Source organism: Tachyglossus aculeatus, chromosome 10, assembly GCF_015852505.1.
Source record: "Tachyglossus aculeatus isolate mTacAcu1 chromosome 10, mTacAcu1.pri, whole genome shotgun sequence".
In the NCBI taxonomy this organism is placed as follows: Eukaryota; Metazoa; Chordata; class Mammalia; order Monotremata; family Tachyglossidae; genus Tachyglossus; species Tachyglossus aculeatus.
In genome coordinates this window covers 60057990-60077559 of record NC_052075.1, presented here as the reverse complement: position 1 = coordinate 60077559, position 19570 = coordinate 60057990, and the positions used below count along the sequence as shown (strand labels likewise).

At 55.7% G+C, this 19570-nt stretch overlaps 1 protein-coding gene across 1 annotated transcript; it reads left to right on the top strand.

Moving 5' to 3' along the window:
• The first annotated feature begins 10321 nt into the window (after positions 1–10321).
• B4GALNT1 (beta-1,4-N-acetyl-galactosaminyltransferase 1) lies at positions 10322–17093 on the top strand. Its single transcript, XM_038752635.1, has 11 exons — positions 10322–10343; positions 11015–11224; positions 11336–11503; positions 11590–11696; positions 11800–11837; positions 11952–12132; positions 12302–12400; positions 15342–15538; positions 15634–15774; positions 16074–16314; positions 16420–17093. The coding sequence occupies exons 2-11, from the start codon at positions 11022–11024 to the stop codon at positions 16638–16640; spliced, it is 1596 nt and encodes a 531-aa protein (XP_038608563.1). The 5' UTR covers positions 10322–10343; positions 11015–11021; the 3' UTR covers positions 16641–17093.
• Positions 17094–19570: the final 2477 nt, after the last annotated feature.

Sequence of the window (19570 nt, the reverse complement as noted above, 5' to 3'; positions counted from 1 at the left end):
TAAATACGATTGATTGATTGAGCGCTTACTGTGTGCAGAGCACTGCACTAAGCACTTGGGAAGTGCAGTAAATGCAATTGATTGATTGATTGAGCGCTTACTGTGTGCAGAGCACTGCACTAAGCGCTTGCTAAGTACAAGTCGGCAACGTATAGAGACAGTCCCTACCCAACAGTGGGCTCACAGTCTAGAAGGGGGAGACAGAGAACAAAACCAAACATATTAACAAAATAAAATAAATAGAATAGACATGTACAAGTAAAATCAATCAATAAATAAATAGAGTAATAAATATGTACAAGCATATATACATATATACAGGTGCTGTGGGGAAGGGAAGGAGGTAAGACGGGGGGATGGAGAGGGGGGTCAAATCCGAGCTGGCCCGGCTCATCTAATAACGATAACAACAACAATTATAATAGTAATAATTACTAATATTACTAATATAACATAATAATGATAAGAGGGGGAATAACGATAATAACTGTGGTACTTGTTATGGGCTTACTACGTGCGAAGGACTGTTTTAAACCCTGGGGTAGATACAAGTTCATTCATTCATTCAATCGTATTTATTGAGCGCTTACTGTGTGCAGAGCACTGTACTAAGCGCTAGGGAAGTACAAGTTGGCAACATACAGAGACGGCCCCTACCCAACAGCGGGTTCACAGTCTAGAAGGGGGAGACAGATAACAAACCAAAACATATTAACAAAATAAAATAAATATGTACAAGTAAAATAGAGTAATAAATATGTACAAACATATATACATATATACAGGTGCTGTGGGGAGGGGAAGGAGGTAAGACGGGGGAGATGGGGAGGGGGAGAGGAAGGAGGGGGCTCAGTGTGGGAAGGCCTCCTGGAGGAGGTGAGCTCTCAGTAGGGCTTTGAAGGGAGGAAGAGAGCTAGCTTGGCGGATGTATGGAGGGAGGGCATTCCGGGCCAGGGGGAGGACGAGGGCCGGGGGTCGACGGCGGGACAGGCGAGAACGAAGCACAGTAAGGAGGTTAGCGGAAGAGGAACTGAGGGTGCCGGCTGGGCTGGAGGGGGCGAAGTGATGGAGAGTTAATCAGGTAGAACACAGCCACTGTCCCACATGGGGCTCACACTCACCCCCATTTTACAGATGAGGTAGCTGAGACACAGAGAATAATAATAATCATTATAATAATAATGGTATTTTTTAAGAGAAGCAGCATGGCTCAGTGGCAAGAGCCTGGACTTGGGAGTCAGAGGTCATGGGTTCTAATCTCGGCTCCGCCACATGTCTGCTGTGTGACCTGGGGCAAGTCACTCAACTTCTCTGAGCCTCAGTTACCTCATCTGTAAAATGGGGATTAATAATAATAATAGCATTTATTAAGTGCTTACTATGTGCAAAGTACTGTTCTAAGCACTGGGGAGGTTACACAGTGATCAGGTTGTCCCAAGGGGGGCTCATAGTCTTCATCTCCATTTTCCAGATGAGGTCACTCAGGCACAGAGAAGTGAAGTGACCTGCCCAAAGTCACACAGCTGACAATCGGCGGAGCCGGGATTTGAACCCACGACCTCTGACTTCAAAGCCCGTGCTCTTTCCACTGAGCCACGCTGCTTCTCTGTTGCCAACTTGTACTTCCCAAGCGCTTAGTACAGTGCTCTGCACACAGTAAGCGCTCAATAAATACGATTGAATGAATGAATGAATACTAAGCGCTTGGGAGAGTACAATATAACAGAATTAGCAGACACGTTCTTTGCCCATAACGAGATGGGGAGACAACTGGAGGGAGCCTTGGGGCAAGGGAGGGTTTGGGGTTTTTTTTAGGCTAAGGGAGACTTGGGCATATTTTATTCATTCATCCATTCAATCATATTTATTGAGTGCTTACTGCAAAGACTGAGACACTGCAGAAAGAGAGAGAGAGAGAGTTCTCTGTTGCCAACTTGTACTTCCCAAACGCTTAGTACAGTGCTCTGCACACAGTAAGTGCTCAATAAATACAATTGAATGAATGAATGAATACTAAGCGCTTGGGAGAGTACAATATAACAGAATTAGCAGACACGTTCTTTGCCCATAACGAGATGGGGAGACAACTGGAGGGAGCCTTGGCGCAAGGGAGGGTTTTGAGTTTTCTTAGGCTAAGGGAGACTTGGGCATATTTTATTCATTCATCCATTCAATCATATTTATTGAGTGCTTACTGCAAAGATTGAGACACTGCAGAGAGAGAGAGAGAGAGAGAGAGAGAGAGAGAGAGAGAGAGAGAGAGAGAGAGAGTGATCAGTGCTGGAAATGATCTTTGGAAGTAGCAGGGGAAAAGGCCCTGGAAGGCGAACAGTTGAAGATGGATGTCAGGGAGGGAGGGGGCCAGTGTTTTGTTGAGGTCTCTTCGCACTTTATTTATAAATATTTATAATTTATCAATAATTTATCAATTATTTATTTATTACAAGGTGCTTAGTACAGTGCTCTGCACATAGTAAGCGCTCAATAAATACGATTGATTATTTATCAAAGCACTCGCCCTGTCCCTGACTGCATCTTCAACTCTTCACTCTCCAGTCACTTTTGCTCCAATGCTTTCAATCCTGCTTATGTCTCCCCGTCCTAAAAAGCACCCTCCCTTGAACCCAAGGCTCCCTCCAGTTATCGCTCCATCTCCTTCCTACCATTCCTCTCCAAGCTCCTTGAGCTGTCTACACCCACTGTCTCAAGTTCCTCTCCTCGACCCCCAACTAATCTGGCTTCATTCATTCATTCAATCATATTTATTGAGTGCTAACTGTGTGCAGAGCACTGTACTATGCACTTGGAAAGTACAATTCGGCAACAGATAGAGACAATCCCTACAGACTCACAGTCTAGAAGGGGTAGACAGACAACAACACAAAACAAGTAGGCAGGCATCAATACCATCAAAATAGATAAACAGAATTATAGATTCATTCCTTCAATCGTATTTATTGAGCTCTTACTGTGTGCAGAGTACTGTGCTAAGCGCTTGGGAAGTACAAGTTGGCAACAATAGATATATGCACATCATTAATAAAATAGAAGAATAAAAATGTACAAATATAATCAAGTGCTGTGGGGAGGGGAAGGGGGTAGAACAAACGGAGGGAGTATGGGTGTTGGGGAGGGGAGGAGGAGCAGAGGAAAAGGGGGGCTCAGTCTGGGAAGGCCTCCTGGAGGAGGTGAGCTCTCAGTAGGGCTTTGAAAGAGGGGAAGAGAGTTAGTTTGGTGGATGTGTGGAGGGAGGGCATTCCAGACCAGAGGTAGGACGTGGGCCAGGGGTCGACGGCAGGACAGGCGAGATTGAGGCACAGTGCGGAGGTTAGCAGCAGAGGAGCGGAGTGTGTGGGCTGGGCTGGAGAAGGAGAGAAGGGAGGTGAGGTAGGAGGAGGCAAGGTGATATTCAGCTTTGAAGCCAATAGTGAGGATTTTTTGCTTCATGCAAAGGTTGACAGGCAGCCACTGGAGATTTTTGGAGACGGGGGTGACATGCCCAGAGCTTTTATGTAGAACAATAATCCAGGCAGCAGAACGAAGTGTAGATTGAAGTGGGGAGAGACAGGAGGATGGGAGATCAGAAAGGAGGCTGATGCAGTAATCTAGTCGGGATAGGATGAGAGACTGTGCCAGCAAGGTAGCAGTTTGGATGGAGAGGAAAGAGTGGAACTTGATGATACTGTGAAGGTGAGACCAGCAGATTTTGGTGACGGATTGGATGCGTGGGGTGAATAAGAGAGCGGAGTCAAGGATGACACCGAGGTTGCGGGGTTGTGAGATGGGAAGATTGGTAGTGCCATCCACAGTGAAGGGAAAGTCAGGGAGAGGACAGGGTTTGGGAGGGAAGATAAGGAGCTGTCTTGGACATGTTGAGTTTTAGGTGGCGGGCGGACATCCAGGTGGAGATGTCCTGAAGGCAGGAGGAAATACGAGCCTGGAGGGAGGGAGAGAGAACGGGGAGGAGATGTAGATTTGGGTGTGATCTGCATAGAGATGATAGTTGAAGCCGTGGGAGCTAATGGGTTCACCAAGAGAGTGAGTATAGATAGAGAACAGAAGGGGACCAAAAACTGACCCTTGAGGAACCCCTCCAGTAAGGGGATGGAAGAGGGAGGAGGAGCCTGTGAAGGAGACCGAGAATGAATGGCCAGAGAGATAAGAGGAGAACCAGGAGAGGACGGAGTCCGTGAAGCTAAGGTTGGAAAACGTGTTGAGGAGAAGGGAACGGTCCACAGTGTCAAAGGCAGCTGAGAGGTCGAGGAGGATTAGGATAGAGTAGGAGCCATTGGATTTGGCAAGGAGGAGGTCACTGGTGACCTTTGAGAGGTCAGTTTCAGTGGAGTGGAGGGGACGGAAGCCAGGTTGGAGAGGGTCCAGGAGAGAGTTGGAGGTGAGGAATTCGAGGCAGCGAGTGTAGACGACTCGCTCCAGGAGTTTGGAAAGGAAGGGTAGGAGAGAGCTAGGGCGATAACTGGAAGGGGCAGTGGGGTCAAGAGAGGGTGTTTTTTAGGATGGGGAGACGCGGGAATGTTTGAAGGCAGAGGGGAAGAAGCCATTGGAGAGTGAGCGGTTGAAGAAGTAACTGAGGGAAGGGGTGAGAGTTTTTATAAGATGAGAGGGAATGGGGACCAAAGCACAGGTGGAGGGGGTGGCACTTGAGAGGAGGGAGGAGATCTCCTCTGAAGATACTGCTGCGAAATTAGAGGAGAGGGTTGAGAGCGAGGGGGATGGAGAAGGGGGGGGTGACTTTGGGGAGCTCAGACTTGATGGTGTTAATTTCCCTAATGAAGTAAGTGGTCAGATCTTTGGGGGTGAGGGATGGAGGAGGGGGAGGAACAGGGGGCCTGAGGAGGGAATTAAATGTCCGGAACAGGTGATAGGGGTGATGTGATGGGCATGGGTGTTAATAAGGGAAGAAAAATAGTTTTGCCTGGCAGAGGAGAGGGCAGAGTTAAGGCAGGAAAGGATAAATTTAAAGTGAACAAGTTTGGCTTGGTGTTTAGACTTTAGCCAGCAGCGTTCAGCAGCTCGAGCGTAAGAGTGGAGGAACCGAACAATGGCAGTGATCCAAGGCTGTGGGTTAGTGGTGCATGAGCGACGAAGGGAAAGGGGAGCAAGCGAGTTGAGTTGAGTAGAAAGGGTGGAGTTGAGAGCATCAATCTGGTCATCAAGAGTAGGTAGAGTGGATAGGGAGGCAAGGTGGGGCATGATGCGCTGAGAGAGATGGATGGGGTCGAGAGAGCAGAGGTCTCAGTGGGGGAGTAAAACAGATTTACAGGGAGGAGGAGTGTGAGAGAGGAGGCAGGTGAGAAGGTTATGATCAGAGAGAGGGATTTCAGAGTTGGTGAGGGTGGAGATAGTGCTGCCATAAGAGATGATGAGATCGAGGGTGTGACCAAGCTGGTGAGTGGGTGAGGTGGGGTGGAGCAGGAGGTTGGTGGAGTTAAGGAGTGATAGAAGGCAGGCGGCAGAGGAGTCATCAGGTACATCCATGTGGATGTTGAAGTCTCCGAGGATCAGAGTGGGCATGGAAAAAGAAAAAAGGAAGGTGAGAAAGGGGTCAAGAAGTTGGAGGTGGGACCGGGGGGACGGTAGATGATGGCTACAAGAATCTGGAGGGGGTGGTAGAGGCGAATAATGTGGGCTTCAAAGGAGGGGAAGGAAAGGGAAGGGGGAGGAGGGATAGTGCGAAAGCGACATTGGGGTGCGAGAAGGAAGCCAACACCTCCTCCTTTCCCGGTGACTCTGGGGGAGTGGGAGAAGAAGAGGCCTCCGCTGGAGAGAGCAGCAGAAGAGACCGTGTCATCCGGGGTAAGCCAGGTCCCAGTGAGGGCGAGGAGGAGGAGAAAGCGGGAAAGGAACAGGTCAAGGATGAAAGGGAGCTTACCTATAATGGAGCGGTGGTTCCATAGGCCACACTTGGCAACAGCTGTGGAGGGAGGGGAGAGAGGGGGAAGGGTGCGAGGGGTGGGGAGGGTTTGGATGGGAATGAGTTGGGGGGCAGGGAGAGCCTGGACAGGGAGAGGGGGATGAGGGGTGGCGATGAGACCGAGGAGAACTGGGAGGGGATGGGGGCGAGGAGGAGGGAAGGGAAGGGATTGGAAGGGAGGGGTCTGGCGGGGAACTACGCAAGGGGAGGAGGATGAGAGTTGGCGCTGGTACAGTGGGATTCTAGGGAGGGGGCGGAGCAAAGTCAAGGAAAGAGCTGGGTGGGAGAGGGGAAGGGGAAGTTGAGGACTGGGAAAGGCAGATGGAAGCAGGGGAATTGAAAGGTCATGGTGAGGTCAGCGAGGTAAATGACAGCACCGAAAGCAGTTAACAATTAACATGCAATAGCAACAATAAATGAACGGGTAATGTTCCAACCCCTTCACTCCACAGAAACCAGCCTCTCAAAGGTCACCAGTGATCTTGCGAAATCCAACGACTTCTACTCCATTCTAACCCTCCTTGAGCTCTCAGCTGCCTTCAACGCTGTCCACTAATCCCTTCTCCTGGAAACATTATTCAATCTCAGCTTCACTGACCCTGTCATCTCCTGGTTCTCCTCCGATCTCTCTGGCCGCAGATTCCCAGTCGCGGGCTCCTCCTCTTCTTCCCACCAGCTAACTGTGGAAGTCCCTCACGGTTCAATCAATCAATCAATCAATCAAATTTATTGAGTGCTTACCGTGTGCAGAGCACTGTACTAAGAGCTTGGTAGAGTACAATGTAACAATATGACAGACATGTTCTCTGCCCACCATGAGTTTACAGTCTAGAAGGGGAGGCAGACGTCTCTCTCATTCAACCCACAAATTCAATCTGTCACTGAATCCTGTTGGCTCAACCTTCACAGCATGGCTAAAATCGGCTCCTTCCTCTGCATCAAAACTGCCACTTTGTCAATCCAAGCACTTATCCTATCCCACGTCGATTACTGTGGGATACTCCCTGCCTCCTGCTCCACCCCACCTCCAGTCCATACTTCACTCCGCTGCCGGGATCATTTTCCTTCAATAACACTCAGACCATGCTTCTCCACTCCTCAAGAAATTCCAGTGGTTGCCCACCCTCCTCCACATCAAACAAAAAGCTCCTCACTATTAGCTTTAAAACAATCCCCTTGCCCCCTCCAACCTCACCTCGCTATTCTTCTACTACAACTCAATCAGCACACTTCACTCCTCTAATGCTAACTTTTTCACTGTATCTCGATCTTGCCTATTTCGCCACTGGCCTCTCGCCCACATCCTACCTCTGGTCTGGAACGCCTTCCCTCCTCATGTCTGACACACAGTTACTTTCCCCCACTTTCAAAGTCTTATTAAAAGCACATCTCTTCCAAGAGGCCTTCCCTAACTAAGCCCTCCTTTTCTCCCACTCCCTCCTCCATCGCCCTGACTCACTCCCTTTATTCGTTCCCCCCTCCCAGCCCCACAGCCCTTATGTCCACATCTGTAATTTATTTATTTATTTATATTAATGTCTGTCTCCCCCTCTAGACTGTAAGCTCATTGTGGGCAGAGAATGTATATGTTTATTGCAATAGTGTACCCTCCCAAACGCTTAGTACAGTGCTGTACACACAGTAAACGCTCAATAAATATGATTGATTGACTGATCAGTCGATTGATTGAACAGGGCCGTAAGTGCAGGTGGAAGGGGTGGATTTCGAGAGGAGGCGGGAGATCTTTTGAGATACTGCTGAGAAAGATGGGAAAGTCTAAGAGGGGCCAGGAAGAGTGAGGGCCTGGGGAGGAGCCGGGGCTATACTAGGGAGATCACACCTGATGGTTTCATTTTTATCAATAGAGTATGTGGCCAGATCATTAAGGGTCAAGTGATCGGCGACCAGGAGCCAGGGATTTTGAAGAGGGAGTTAAATGTCTGGAACAGCTGGCACAGACCATTGGAAACATGAGTCAATAAAGATGGAGAAGCAATTTTGTCCAGTGGAGGAGAGGATGGAATTAAAGCGGATGAGGACGAATTGAAATGGATGAGGCGCGCCTGGTATCAGGATTTCTGCCAGCAGTGCTCTGCAGTTCCAGCACTGGGGTGGAGGAAGTGTACGGTGGAGATGATTAAGGGCTGCAGGTTACCAGGCTGGGTAGTCAGTCAATGGGATTTACTGAGGGCCTACCGTGTGTACGACATATTGCTGAACGCTTGGGAGCATATAACAAGATAAGATCCCTCTCTTTGAGGATCTTACAATCCAGCCGGGGACGCAGAAAAAATAAATTACACATGGGAGAAATGTTTTAACTGTGGAGTATGCAGATTCGTATGAGCAAAAATGCAACAGAAGCAAGGTTGTGAATGTGAAAGTGCTAATATAATATTATTCATTCACTCATTCATTCAATCGCCTTGAAGTCAGGACCAGGAGAAGCGATAGTGAGAGAAATGCCACTGATTGACTGGTTGATTCACCACCGCAGCTCCAGGCACTTTCTTTAGGGTTCAGACTTCCCGGTGAGCACAGGCCTGGGGAGATCACACTCGTTCATTCATTCATTCGTCTTTGTTGAGCGCTAACTGCGGGCACAGCACCATACTGAGCGCTCGGGAGAGTACACTACATCAACAAACAGCCACATTCCCTGCCCACAACTAGCTCGCAGTCTTGAGGGGGAGACAGACATTAATATACATAAATAAATAAATAAGTAAAAACAGATAGGCACATATGTGCTGTGGGGAATGGAGGGCGGATGGATGAAGGGAACTGGTAAGGGCGATGCAGAAGGGAGGAGGAAAAGAGGGGGGAGGGCTTAGTCAGGGAAGGCTTCTTGTATATACTGTATCTATGTTTGTACATATTTATTACTCTATTTTACTTGTACATATCTATTCTATTTATTTTATTTTGTTAGTATGTTTGGTCTTGTTCTCTGTCTCCCCCTTTTAGACTGTGAGCCCACTGTTGGGTAGGGACTGTCTCTATATGTCGCCGACTTGTACTTCCCAAGCGCTTAGTACAGTGCTCTGCACACAGTAAGCGCTCAATAAATACGATTGATTGATTGATTGACTGATTGATTCTTGGAGGAGACGGGCCTTCAGTAGAGCTTTGCAGGTGGGAGGGCGTTCCAGGCCAGAGCCAGGATGTGGGCGAGAGGTCGTCGGAGAGATAGACCAGATGGAGGTACAGTGAGAAGGTTGGCATTAGAGGAAGGAGGTAATAATAGTGGCATTTATTAAGCGCTTACTATATGCAAAGCACTGTTCTAAGCGCTGAGCACTGTTCTAAGCACTGAGATGTGCGGGCCGGGTAGGAGTGAGAGAGTAGCGAGGTGAGGTGGGACACCCTGTGGAGCCAAGCGAGGCCACTGGACTGTTCCGGCCCGAGAAATTCTTTCCGACCGGCGCCTGAGTCCGCAGTTACCGGGAGAACCGGCGGCGGGGGCCGGGGTTCGGAGGTCTGGGGCTGGGTGACTGACCGACAGGGGCTGGTGGAGGGCTGGGGGGGGGGGGGGGGGCGCTCAGGGATAATAATAATAATAATGGCATTTATTAAGCGCTTACTAGGTGCAAAGCACTGTTCTAAGCGCTGGGGAGGTTACAAGGTGATCAGGTTGTCCCACGGGGGGGCTCACAGTCTTCATCCCCATTTTACGGATGAGGTAACTGAGGCACAGAGAAGTTAAGTGACTTGCCCAAAGTCACACAGCTGACAATGATGGCGGAGTCACTGGGCAGAGCTGCGCGGGGCCCCCGGGGCGCCGGGATGGGAGGGGCCGGGGGGCGGGGGGGGGTTCGGCGGCCGCTGCCGCTTCTACACCGAACTGGCCTCCCCCCCGCCACCGGGAAGCAGCGTGGCTCAGTGGAAAGAGTCAGAGGTCATGGGTTCGAATCCCGGCTCCGCCACACGCCTGCTGCGTAACCTTGGGCAAGTCACTTAACTTCTCTGAGCCTCAGTGACCTCATCTGTGAAATGGGGATTAAGACTGTGAGCTCCACGTGGGACAACCTGATCACTTTGTATCCCCCCAGCGCTTAGAACAGTGCTTTGCACACAGTCAGCGCTTAACAAATGCCAACATTATTATTATGATGATGATGATGTACCCGCGCCCCCCGCCCTTCCCGCCCCTTGCGCTTGCCCGCGGCGGCCACCAGGGGGAGACGGGGCCGGACTCCGGCTCGAACCGGAGCCGGAACCGGAGCCCCGGACCGGAGCCCCGGACCGGAGCCCGGAGCGGAGCCCGGACGAGAGAATGCGCGGCGCCGGGGCCGGAGCCGGGGCCGGAGCGGGGAGAGACCCAGGCAGAACGGGAGGCAGGAGGGCGGCGGCGGCGGCGGCGGCGGCGGCGGCGGCGGCGGCGGCGGCCTGAGCTGGCGGGGCTCGGCAGGTAGCGGAGCCGGGAGATTCCCAGACCGGACCTTTGTTCCAGGCGCGCGGACGGGAGAGGGGCCCGGGGAGCGGGAGAGGGAAGGGAAAGGAAGGGAAGGGAAGAAAAAAGGGGGACGGGGTGGGGGGCCGCTCTTCCAGCCCGTCCCCCTCCCCCCGCCCCAGGACCGGCAGAGCCACCGACCGCCGGTCCGGATCCCCCGCCCCCGGGCCCCGGCCGGACCCCTCCTCCGTGCCGGCCTTCGGGGTCCCGGCGCCGCAGAGGCCACAGGCCGAGCCCGCCCGGGCCTGAGGTGGCCGGGGCGGCGGGGGGCGGCGGGGGGCGGGCCCGGGAGTCGGGCCCGGGCCGCTTAGGGCCGGGGGCGGGGCCGGGCCGAGGGTAGGACCCACCTTCCCCGCCCGCTCCCTCTGCTCCGGACCCGAGTCGGGGCCCTGTGGCGGAAGCGGAGGAGGGGACTGTTGCGGGTCGACATCCCGGCCGTCAAGGGGCAGGGGCCCGGCTGGGCCCTCCGCGCCGGCCGTCAAGGGGCAGGGTCCCGGCTGGGCCCTCCGCGCCGCCCGTCAAGGGGCAGGGTCCCGGCTGGGCCCTCCGGCCCGGCCGCCAAGGGGCAGGGGCCCGGCTGGGCCCTCCGGCCCGCCCGTCGAGCGCATCCTCCGCCTCCCCGCCCTTAGGCTAAGGATGCGGCTGGGCCCGCGGGCGCTGGGCGCTCTGCTGCTCCTCCTCCTCCTCTCCGCCTCGCTCGGCCTCATCTACTTGCACGTGCGGACGGCCGGGCCCCCGGGGGCGCCCCGGCCTCCCCCGGCCCCGGATCCCGCCTCGGCCCTGGCCGCGGAGCCCCGCTACAAGCACATTCCGGTCCGGATCAAGGAGCACGTGGCGGGGTGAGGGGGCGGCCGAGGGGGCGGCCGGGGGGACGGGACAGAGAGAGGAGGGGAGCGTCCGGGATGGGGCTCGCTGACTGCCCCCCCCCTTCCCCCCGCTGGCCGGGCCAGGCTGCTGGCTCGGAACAGCTGCCGTTGCGCGGGGAGTCCCGGGGGTTCGTTGGGCCTCCCCTTCCAGCGGCAGGTCTACGCGCTGGATTTCGGCTCGGCCTTCGACCCCGCCGAGCTGACGGCAGCATCGGCCGCCCGGGACCGCGAATACCGCCGCTTCTTGGACAGGTGGGGCGGGGAAGGAGGAGGACGGGGGAGGAGGGCGGGATCGATAGTCCGTCCGTCCCGCCGACCGCCCGTTCGTCTGCCCGAAGGGTCCAGTCCCCCGCCGACCGGCTGCTCGTCGCCCCGGCCAACAGTCCGCTGCAGTATCCGCTGCAGGGAGTCCAGGTCCGGCCGCTGGGCAGCCTGCTGGTTCCCGGTGAGGGGAGGGGATAGGGCGGGGGGGGGGGGGCCTGGCCGGGGGGCGGGCCTCTGCCTGGCCGGGGATGGGGGTCTGACCTCTCTTTCTCCACTGCCCCCAGGCCTGGCCCTGCAGGCCTCCAGGAGGGACCTATACCAGGTGAGGGGGCAGGGGAGTGATGTGACGGGGGCCCGGGGACAGAGGACGAAGGGCAGGCGGGGAGGGGGAGTGACGGGAGGGGGCGGCCGGTGTGACGACCCTTCCCACCCGCAGGTCAACCTCTCGGCCTCCCTGGGCGTCTGGGAGGTGGCCGGAGAGGTGGAGGGGGTGACCCTCCGGGGGGAGGGGAGGGCGCAGCTCGGCCTGGCCAGTCCGGACCTGGACCGACTGAACCGTCAGCTCCAGCTGGTCACCTACACGAGTGTCCACTACCGGCCGCACGCGGCCGACACAGGTGCGAGAAGCGAGGCGCCGCGAGGGCCCGGCCCGGCCAGTGTTTGCCATCTGGGAAGAACGCTTGATTGTCCGCGGTGGAGAGGGGGAGGGGAGAAAGAGGAAGACCCGGTTTGTCCAGTCGCAACCCTGGCCCGCTCCTCCAACTCGCTTCTCTGCCCCCGTCCCAGTTCGGGTCTCCACCGACGGCCACCAAGCCGCTTTCGTCATCCGGATCCAGCATCGGCCTAATCCCCGCCTGTATCCCACGGGCCTAGCTTCTGATGGGGGTGAGTGAGGAGCCGGCTGGGGGGTGGGGGCGAGGAGGGGCTTGGGGCTGGGCCGAGGGACGGAATGTAGGTCTGGGGGGAGAAAAGACGGGGGCTGAGTCGGTCCACCATGGTTCGGCTTTATTCGCCCTGGGGGCCATTTTTCAGAAGAAATCCTCCCACAGGATATTACGACAGTCTCTCCCTTTTTCTAAACTATTGCCTATTCATCTCGGAGCTTTCGCTGGAACTCGGGAGAAGGAAACTGGGCTGAACGGGGTGGGGTGTGCAAAACCGACACTGGGGCGGGTGAAGCCAGAGACGCCCCACCGGAGGGGAGGGACGCGGTCCCCGGGTACCACAGCCCGGGCCGCCCCCCGGGAGTGGAGGGCAGGGTCCCCGGGGACCACATTCCCGGGGTCGCCACCGCAGCCCAGGCTCCCCCAGATCCGGTGGTGGGCGGTTCGAGCTGCACAAGTTCAAACAATCAATTTAGAGGGCCCTTACTGTTCACACAGCACTGTACTAAACGCTTGGGAGAGGACAATATAACAGTATAACAGGGTTGGTAGACAACACTCCCTGCCCACAGCGAGTTTACAGTCTAGAAAGGGAGCTGGGCAGTAATATAAATCGGTCGCGGATATGGACATAAGTGCTTTGGGGCTGCGGGGTGGGGGTGGGGGGCGGATAAAGGGAAGAAATCCAAGTACAGGGGTGATGCAGAAGGGATTGGGAGAAAGAGGAAATGAGGGCTTAGTCTGGGAAGGCCTCTTGGAGGAGATGTGCCTTCAACAAGGTTTTGAAGGGGGAAAGAGTCACCGTCTGTCGGATATGAAGAGGGAGGGTGTTCGGGGCAAAGGTAGGATGCGGCCAGAGATCGGCGGCGACATAGACGAGATTGAGGTACAGTGAGTAGGTCGGCATTAGAGGACTGAAGTGGGCAGGCTGGACTGTAGTAGGGGAGTAGGAGGGGGCAAGGTGATGAAGTGCTTTAAAGCCGACGGTGAGGAGTTTCTGTTTGATGTGGATGTGAATGGGCAACCGCTGGAGAGTCTTAAGGCGTGGGGAAACGTGGACTGAACGAGTTCGTGGAAAAATGATCCGGGCAGCAGGGTGAAGTATGAACTGAAGAGGGTAGAGACAGGGGGCAGGGGGAACTAAGCAAGGAGGCTGATGTGGTGATCCAGAGGGGAGAGGGTAAATGCTTGGATTAACATGGTAGCCGTTTGGATAGAGAGGGAAGGGTGGATTTTAGCGGTGTTGTGAGGGTCGAACGGACAGGATTTAGTGACAGATAACGTGGGTAGAATGGCAGAGATGAGGCGAGGATAATGTCAAGGTTATGGGCTTGTGAGACAGGAAGGATGGTGGTGCTGTCAGCTGTGTGACTTTGGGCAAGTCACTTCACTTCTCTGTGCCTCAGTTACCTCATCTGTAAAATGGGGATGAAGACTGCGAGCCACCCGTGGGACAACCTGATCACCTTGTAACCTCCCCAGCTCTTAGAACAGTGCTTTGCACATAGTAAGCGCTTAACAAATACCAAAATTATTATTATTATTATTATTATTCTTACAGTGGTGGGGAACTTAGGTGGTGGACAGGGTGTGGGCTGGAAGATAGGAGTTCTGTTTTGGATTTGTTCAGTTTGAGGTGTGACATCCAAGTAGAGATGTCCTGAAGGCAGGAGGAAATGCGAGATTACAGCGAGGGAGAGAGATCGGGGATGGAGACATAGATTGGGAATCATCCACGTAGAGGTGGTGGTTGAAGCAATGGGAGCAAATGAGTCCTCCAAGGGAGTGGGTTTAGACGGAGAATAGAAGGAGATCCCGAGGTGAAGCCTTGAAGGACTCCCGCAGTTAGGGGGTGGGGGGCAGAGGAGGAGCCCATGAAAGAAACCGAGTATGAGCGTCCAGAGAAAACCAAGAGAGGACGGTGTCTGTGAAGCTGAGGTTGGAAGGGGGTGGCTGATGGTGGTCAACAGCCGAGAGGTCACAAAGGATTAGAATCGAGGAGAGGCCGTTGGATTTGGCAAGAAGGAGATCATTTGTGATCTTTGAGAGGGTGGTTTCTGTGGAGCGAAGGGGACGGAAGCCAGATTGGAGAAGGTCAAGGAAAGAATTGGAAGAGAGGAACTTGAGACAGCGGGTGTAGACAGCTCATTCAAGGAGTTTGGAGAGGAACGGTGGGAGGGAGATGGGCGATAACTGGAAGGAGCCGTGGGGTTTTTTTAAGGTAGGGAAGACATGGACGTGTTTGAAATCACTGGGGAAGAAGCCATTGGAGAGCAAACGGTTGAACACGGAGGCTAAGGAGGGAAGAAGGGAGGTGGCAAGTGTTTTGATAAAGTGTGAAGGAAGTGTTTCAATAAGGTGGAGGTGGTGGAGTTTGAGAGAAGGCAAGAGATTTGCTCTTGAGATTCTGCAGAGGAAAATGGGAGAGTTGAAGAAGTTCGGGCAGGAGGCCGAAGTGACTTGAGAGGAGCAGGAAAGATTTTAGGGAGACCACGCCTGATACTCTCAATTTTCTCAATAAAGTAGGCGGCCAGGTCATTACAGGCAAGAGATGGGGGAGGTTGGGGGGAGGGGAATTGAGGAGAGAGTTAAACTTCTGGACCCACCGGCAAGGGCCATGGGCATGTGTGTGTGTCAATAGGACGGAGAAATAATTTTGCCAGGCAGGGAGGAGGGCGTAGTTAAAGCACGCCCTTGTCTCCCCATGTGTCGACCCAGGGGGAGGAGGGGAAGGGATCCGGAGCCCGGAGAGCTGCCGAGGCTCCCGCCCCCGCCGCCTCCACCGCCCAACGGTGACCACGGCCATGCGGTGCCTGCCAACGGTTACTAGGGATCAGAGAGTACCCCCCAATCCCCACCTCCACTCCCACCCCGCCGCACAATGGCGGAGGCCGCGGTGGGTGGGGGGGCGTCTGCAGCTTTGGTTCGCCGGTCTCTTCCAGCCCCTGGCCCGTACAATGTCAGCGCTCTGGTCACCATTGCCACAAAGACCTTCCTTCGCTATGAGCGGCTGCGCACGCTGCTGGCCAGCATCCGGCGCTTCTACCCCACCGTCACCGTGGTCATCGCCGACGACAGCGAGCGGCCCGAGCCTGTTCGCGGACCCTACGTCGAGCACTACATCATGCCCTTTGGGAAGGTCTGCGGCGGGGGGCTGCGGGCACGGGGCCGTGGGCGGACATTTCGCCCCCGCGCCCACAGAGGCCCCAGCTCCCCGTCTCCCGCGCTCCGCAGGGCTGGTTCGCCGGCCGCAATCTGGCCGTGTCCCAAGTGACCACCAAGTACGTGCTGTGGGTGGACGACGACTTTGTGTTCACGGCGCGGACGCGGCTGGAGGCGCTGGTGGACGTCCTGGAGCGGACGCCCCTGGATCTGGTGAGGCAGTGATGAGCCGGGCGGGCTCTGGCCAGGGGGAAGGAAGAGGGGGAGCGGGGGTCTCCCCCGCTCCCCACCCGCTCCCACCTCCACCCCGCGGAGCCGGGGTCTGGGGGGGGCCGGGAGGGGCCTGGTACTACCCCGTGTCAGGCAGAGAGCCGGGGCGGGGCCCACTCTGGCCATCTAGCGGGAAGCCCACTCTGATACCTCCCTCTGGCTCCTGCCCCTTCTCTGTCCCTTCGGCCGCCCCACCGCGCCCCGCAGCTCTCTGGCATCACCGGCCTCCCACGTGTCCGCAGGTCGGAGGTGCCGTGCGGGAGATCACCGGCTACTCCACCACCTACCGGCAGCTGCTGAGCGTGGAGCCGGGCGGCCCCGGCCAGGGCGGCTGTCTGCACCAGCGTCACGGCTTCCACCACCCGCTGCCCGGCTTCCCCGGCTGTGTGGTCACTGACGGGGTGGTCAATTTCTTCCTGGCGCGGACCGAACGGGTCCGGGAGGTCGGCTTCGACCCCCGCCTCAGCCGCGTGGGACATCTGGGTAGGCCGCCGGCCCCCTCCCCCCGCCTGACCTGCTCCCCCTCCCCCCGCCCCCCAGCGCCGGTCCCCTCTCCCCAGCTGACCCTCTGCCCCCTCCCCCCTGCAGAGTTCTTCCTGGACGGGCTGGGCTCACTGCACGTGGGCTCTTGCGCGGATGTGGTCGTGGACCACGCGTCCAAGATCAAGCTGCCGTGGGTGGCGCGGGGCACGGCGGAGGAGAGCTACAGCCACTTCCGCTACCCCAGCAGCTTGGACACCAGCGTGGCCACCAAGCACCGGCTCTTCTTCTTCCACAAGCAGTACCTACAGTGCATGACCGCTGACTGACTGCTCCCTCCTTCACCCGAGCCACCGGAACGGCCTTGAGGGGAAGCCCCAAGAGGGCCTGGTCCCGGTGACCTCACCCCCGCCTTCTTCCGCTGCCACCCCGATGAGGGGCCGGGGGTCCCTGCAGACAGAACGATGCCCCAAGCCCTCGTCTGGCCCGGCCCCTCCCCCGGCAACCAGTGCCAAAGCCCTGGGCTCTGAGAAGGCTCACTGTGGCAGTGGAGGACTAGGGGCCTTAACACTGTGGTCATTTCTGGTCCAGGTCTGGCCTCTGCTCTCTGGGTTTCTATACAGAGGAGGGCGTGAGCCCCTCCCCTCCCTGCGGAGAGCCGGCCAAGGACGGCTGGGGAGGAGACGACCCCCCTGCTCCTACCCGCTGCAGGGAAGGGGCTGGGATGGGCCAGGGAAAGGAGGACTCCATGTTCCTGCCCCGGGGAAGGGAGAGGTCAGGGAGGGAAGGGAGAGGTTGGGGAGGGAAGGTGCCGGGGGGAAGGGGACAACTCCCTGCTCCTGTCCCGGGAAGGGTGGGGCAGGGAGGAATCAAATTTGCCTGCCAAAAACTCACTTTGCAACCTACCTCAAGGCGTCTACAGCTCTTGAGAGTCTCCCAGGACCCTGTGTTCCCAATCGGAGAAGGGCTGGGCAGGGAGGGAGAGTAGGAGCAGGGCTGGGGATGGGAGTGGCCGTGAACAGCATGGAGCCCTGGCCGGAGCCACTGCAGCTCCAGCCACGACCTTCCTCTCTGCCTGGGGGCTGGTGGCCACTGGCTTCTGAGCGCTAAGGAGCCCATTAACCCTGTTCCATGACTACCCCCTGACCGGGCATCCTCCCCACCCCTCACCCTCTCAGCCACCACCCCCACCAATCTCAGCCCTCAGCCAGGCTCACCCAAGGTAGGCAAGGAGATCTCCTGCCTTCCCTCAAAATCCACCCCCCTCCACATGCACATCCAGCTGCATTACTCCACACCTTATCAAAACACTTGCCCCCTCCCTTTTTCCAACTGCCATCTTCAGCTGTTCATTCTCCAATGGCTTCTTTCCCACTGCTTTCAAACATGCCCACGTCTCCCCTATCCTAAAAAAACCCTCCCTTGACCGCACAGCTCCCTCCAGTTACCACCCCATCTCCCTCCTGTCATTCCTCTCCAAACTCTTGGAACAAATTGTCTACACTCGCTGTTTCAATTTCCTCTTCTCCAATCCTCTCCTTGATCCACTCCGACCTGGCTTGTATCCCCTTCTTTACTCCACAGAAACCGCCCTCTCAAAGGTGACCAGCGATCTCCTTCTCGTCAAATCCAACGACCTCTACTCCATCCTAATCCTCCTCGACCTCTCAGCTGCCTTTGACGCTGCGGACCACCCCCTTCTGGAAACATTTTCCAACCTCAGCTTCCCTGACACTGTCCTCTCCTGGTACTCCTCCTCTCTCTCTGGCCCCTCACTCTCAGTCTCTTTCAGGGGCTCCTCCTCCGCCACCCACCCGCTAACCGTGGGAGTCCGTCAAGGTTCAGTTGTGGGTCCCCTTCTATTTTCCATCTACGTCCACTCCCTTGAAGAACTCATTCACTCTCTTGGCTTCTACTACCACCTCTATGTGGATGATGCCCAAATCTACATAATACTAATAATGATGGTGTTTGCTAAGTGCTTACTATGTGCAAAGCACTGTTCTAAACGCTGGGGAGGTTACAGGATGATCAGGTTGGCCCACGGGGGGGCTCACAGTTTTAATCCCCATTTTACAGATGAGGTAACAGGCACAGAGAAGTTAAGTGACTTGCCCAAAGTCACACAGCCAACAGTTGGCGGAGCCAGGATTTGAACCCATGACCTCTGGCCCCAAAGCCCGTGCTCTTTCCACTGAGCCATGCCGCTTCTGAGCAGTACATGAGACGCAGTATGGCATAATGGATAGGGCACAGGCCTGAGAGTAAGAAAGTCACCGGTTCTAATCCCAGCTCCACCACTTGTCTGCTGTGTGACCTTGGGCGAGTCACTTCACTTCTCTGTGCCTCAGTTACCTCATCTGTAAACTGGGGATTGAGGCTGAGTCCCATGAGGGAGAGGGACTGCGTCCAACCCGATTTGCTTGTATCCACCCCAGCGCTGAGTATAGCGCTTGGCTCATAGTAAATGCTTAACAAATACTACAGTTATTATTCTCCCTATTAAACTTCCAGCTCCAATCTCTCTCCCTCTCTTCAGTCTCACATTTCTTCCTGCCTTCAAAGCATCCCTACTTGGTGTTCCACCACCACCTCAAATTTAACATGTCTAAAACAGAACTCCTGCTCTTCCCACCCAAACCCTGTCCTCCCGGTGACTTTCTCATCACTGTAGATGGCACCACCACCTCCCTGTCTCTCGAGCCCGTTATCCTGGCGTTATCCTTAACTCCTCTCCCTCATTCAACCCACTTATCCAGTGCATCACTAAATCCTGTTGTTTCGACCTTCATAACGTTGCTAAAATCCACCTTCTCCTCTGCATCCAAACCGCTACCGCATTAATCCAAGCACTTATCCTATCCCGCCTTGATTACTGTATCAGCCTCCTTGCTGACCTCCCTGCCTCCTGTCTCTCCCAACTCCAGTCCATACTTCACTCTGCTTCCCGGATCAGTCTTCTACAAAAATATTCAGTCCGTGTTTCCCCACTCCTCACGAACCTCCAGTGTTGCCCATCCTCCTCTTCTGCATCCAACAGAAACTCCTCACCATCGCCCTGAAAGCAATCACCTTGCCCCCTCCTACCTTGCCACTCTCATACTACAACCGAGCCCGCACACTTCGCTCCTCTAACGCTGACCTTGTTCGCTGTACCTCGATCTTGTCTATCTCGCTGCCTGTCTCTCGCCCACAACCTGCCTCTGGCCAGAAACTCCCTCCCTCTTCCTATCCGACAGCCAATTCCTCTCCCCCTCTT

What these genes read in the sequence shown, in the direction of transcription:
- B4GALNT1 (XM_038752635.1), top strand. Translation starts at nt 11,022, where the DNA reads ATGCGGCTGGGCCCGCGGGCGCTGGGCGCTCTGCTGCTCCTCCTCCTC. An exon ending in GCCGCACGCGGCCGACACAG is followed by an intron (nt 12,133 to 12,301) that starts GTGCGAGAAGCG and finishes CCCCCGTCCCAG; the next exon opens with TTCGGGTCTCCACCGACGGC. An exon ending in CAGCCGCGTGGGACATCTGG is followed by an intron (nt 16,315 to 16,419) that starts GTAGGCCGCCGG and finishes TCCCCCCTGCAG; the next exon opens with AGTTCTTCCTGGACGGGCTG.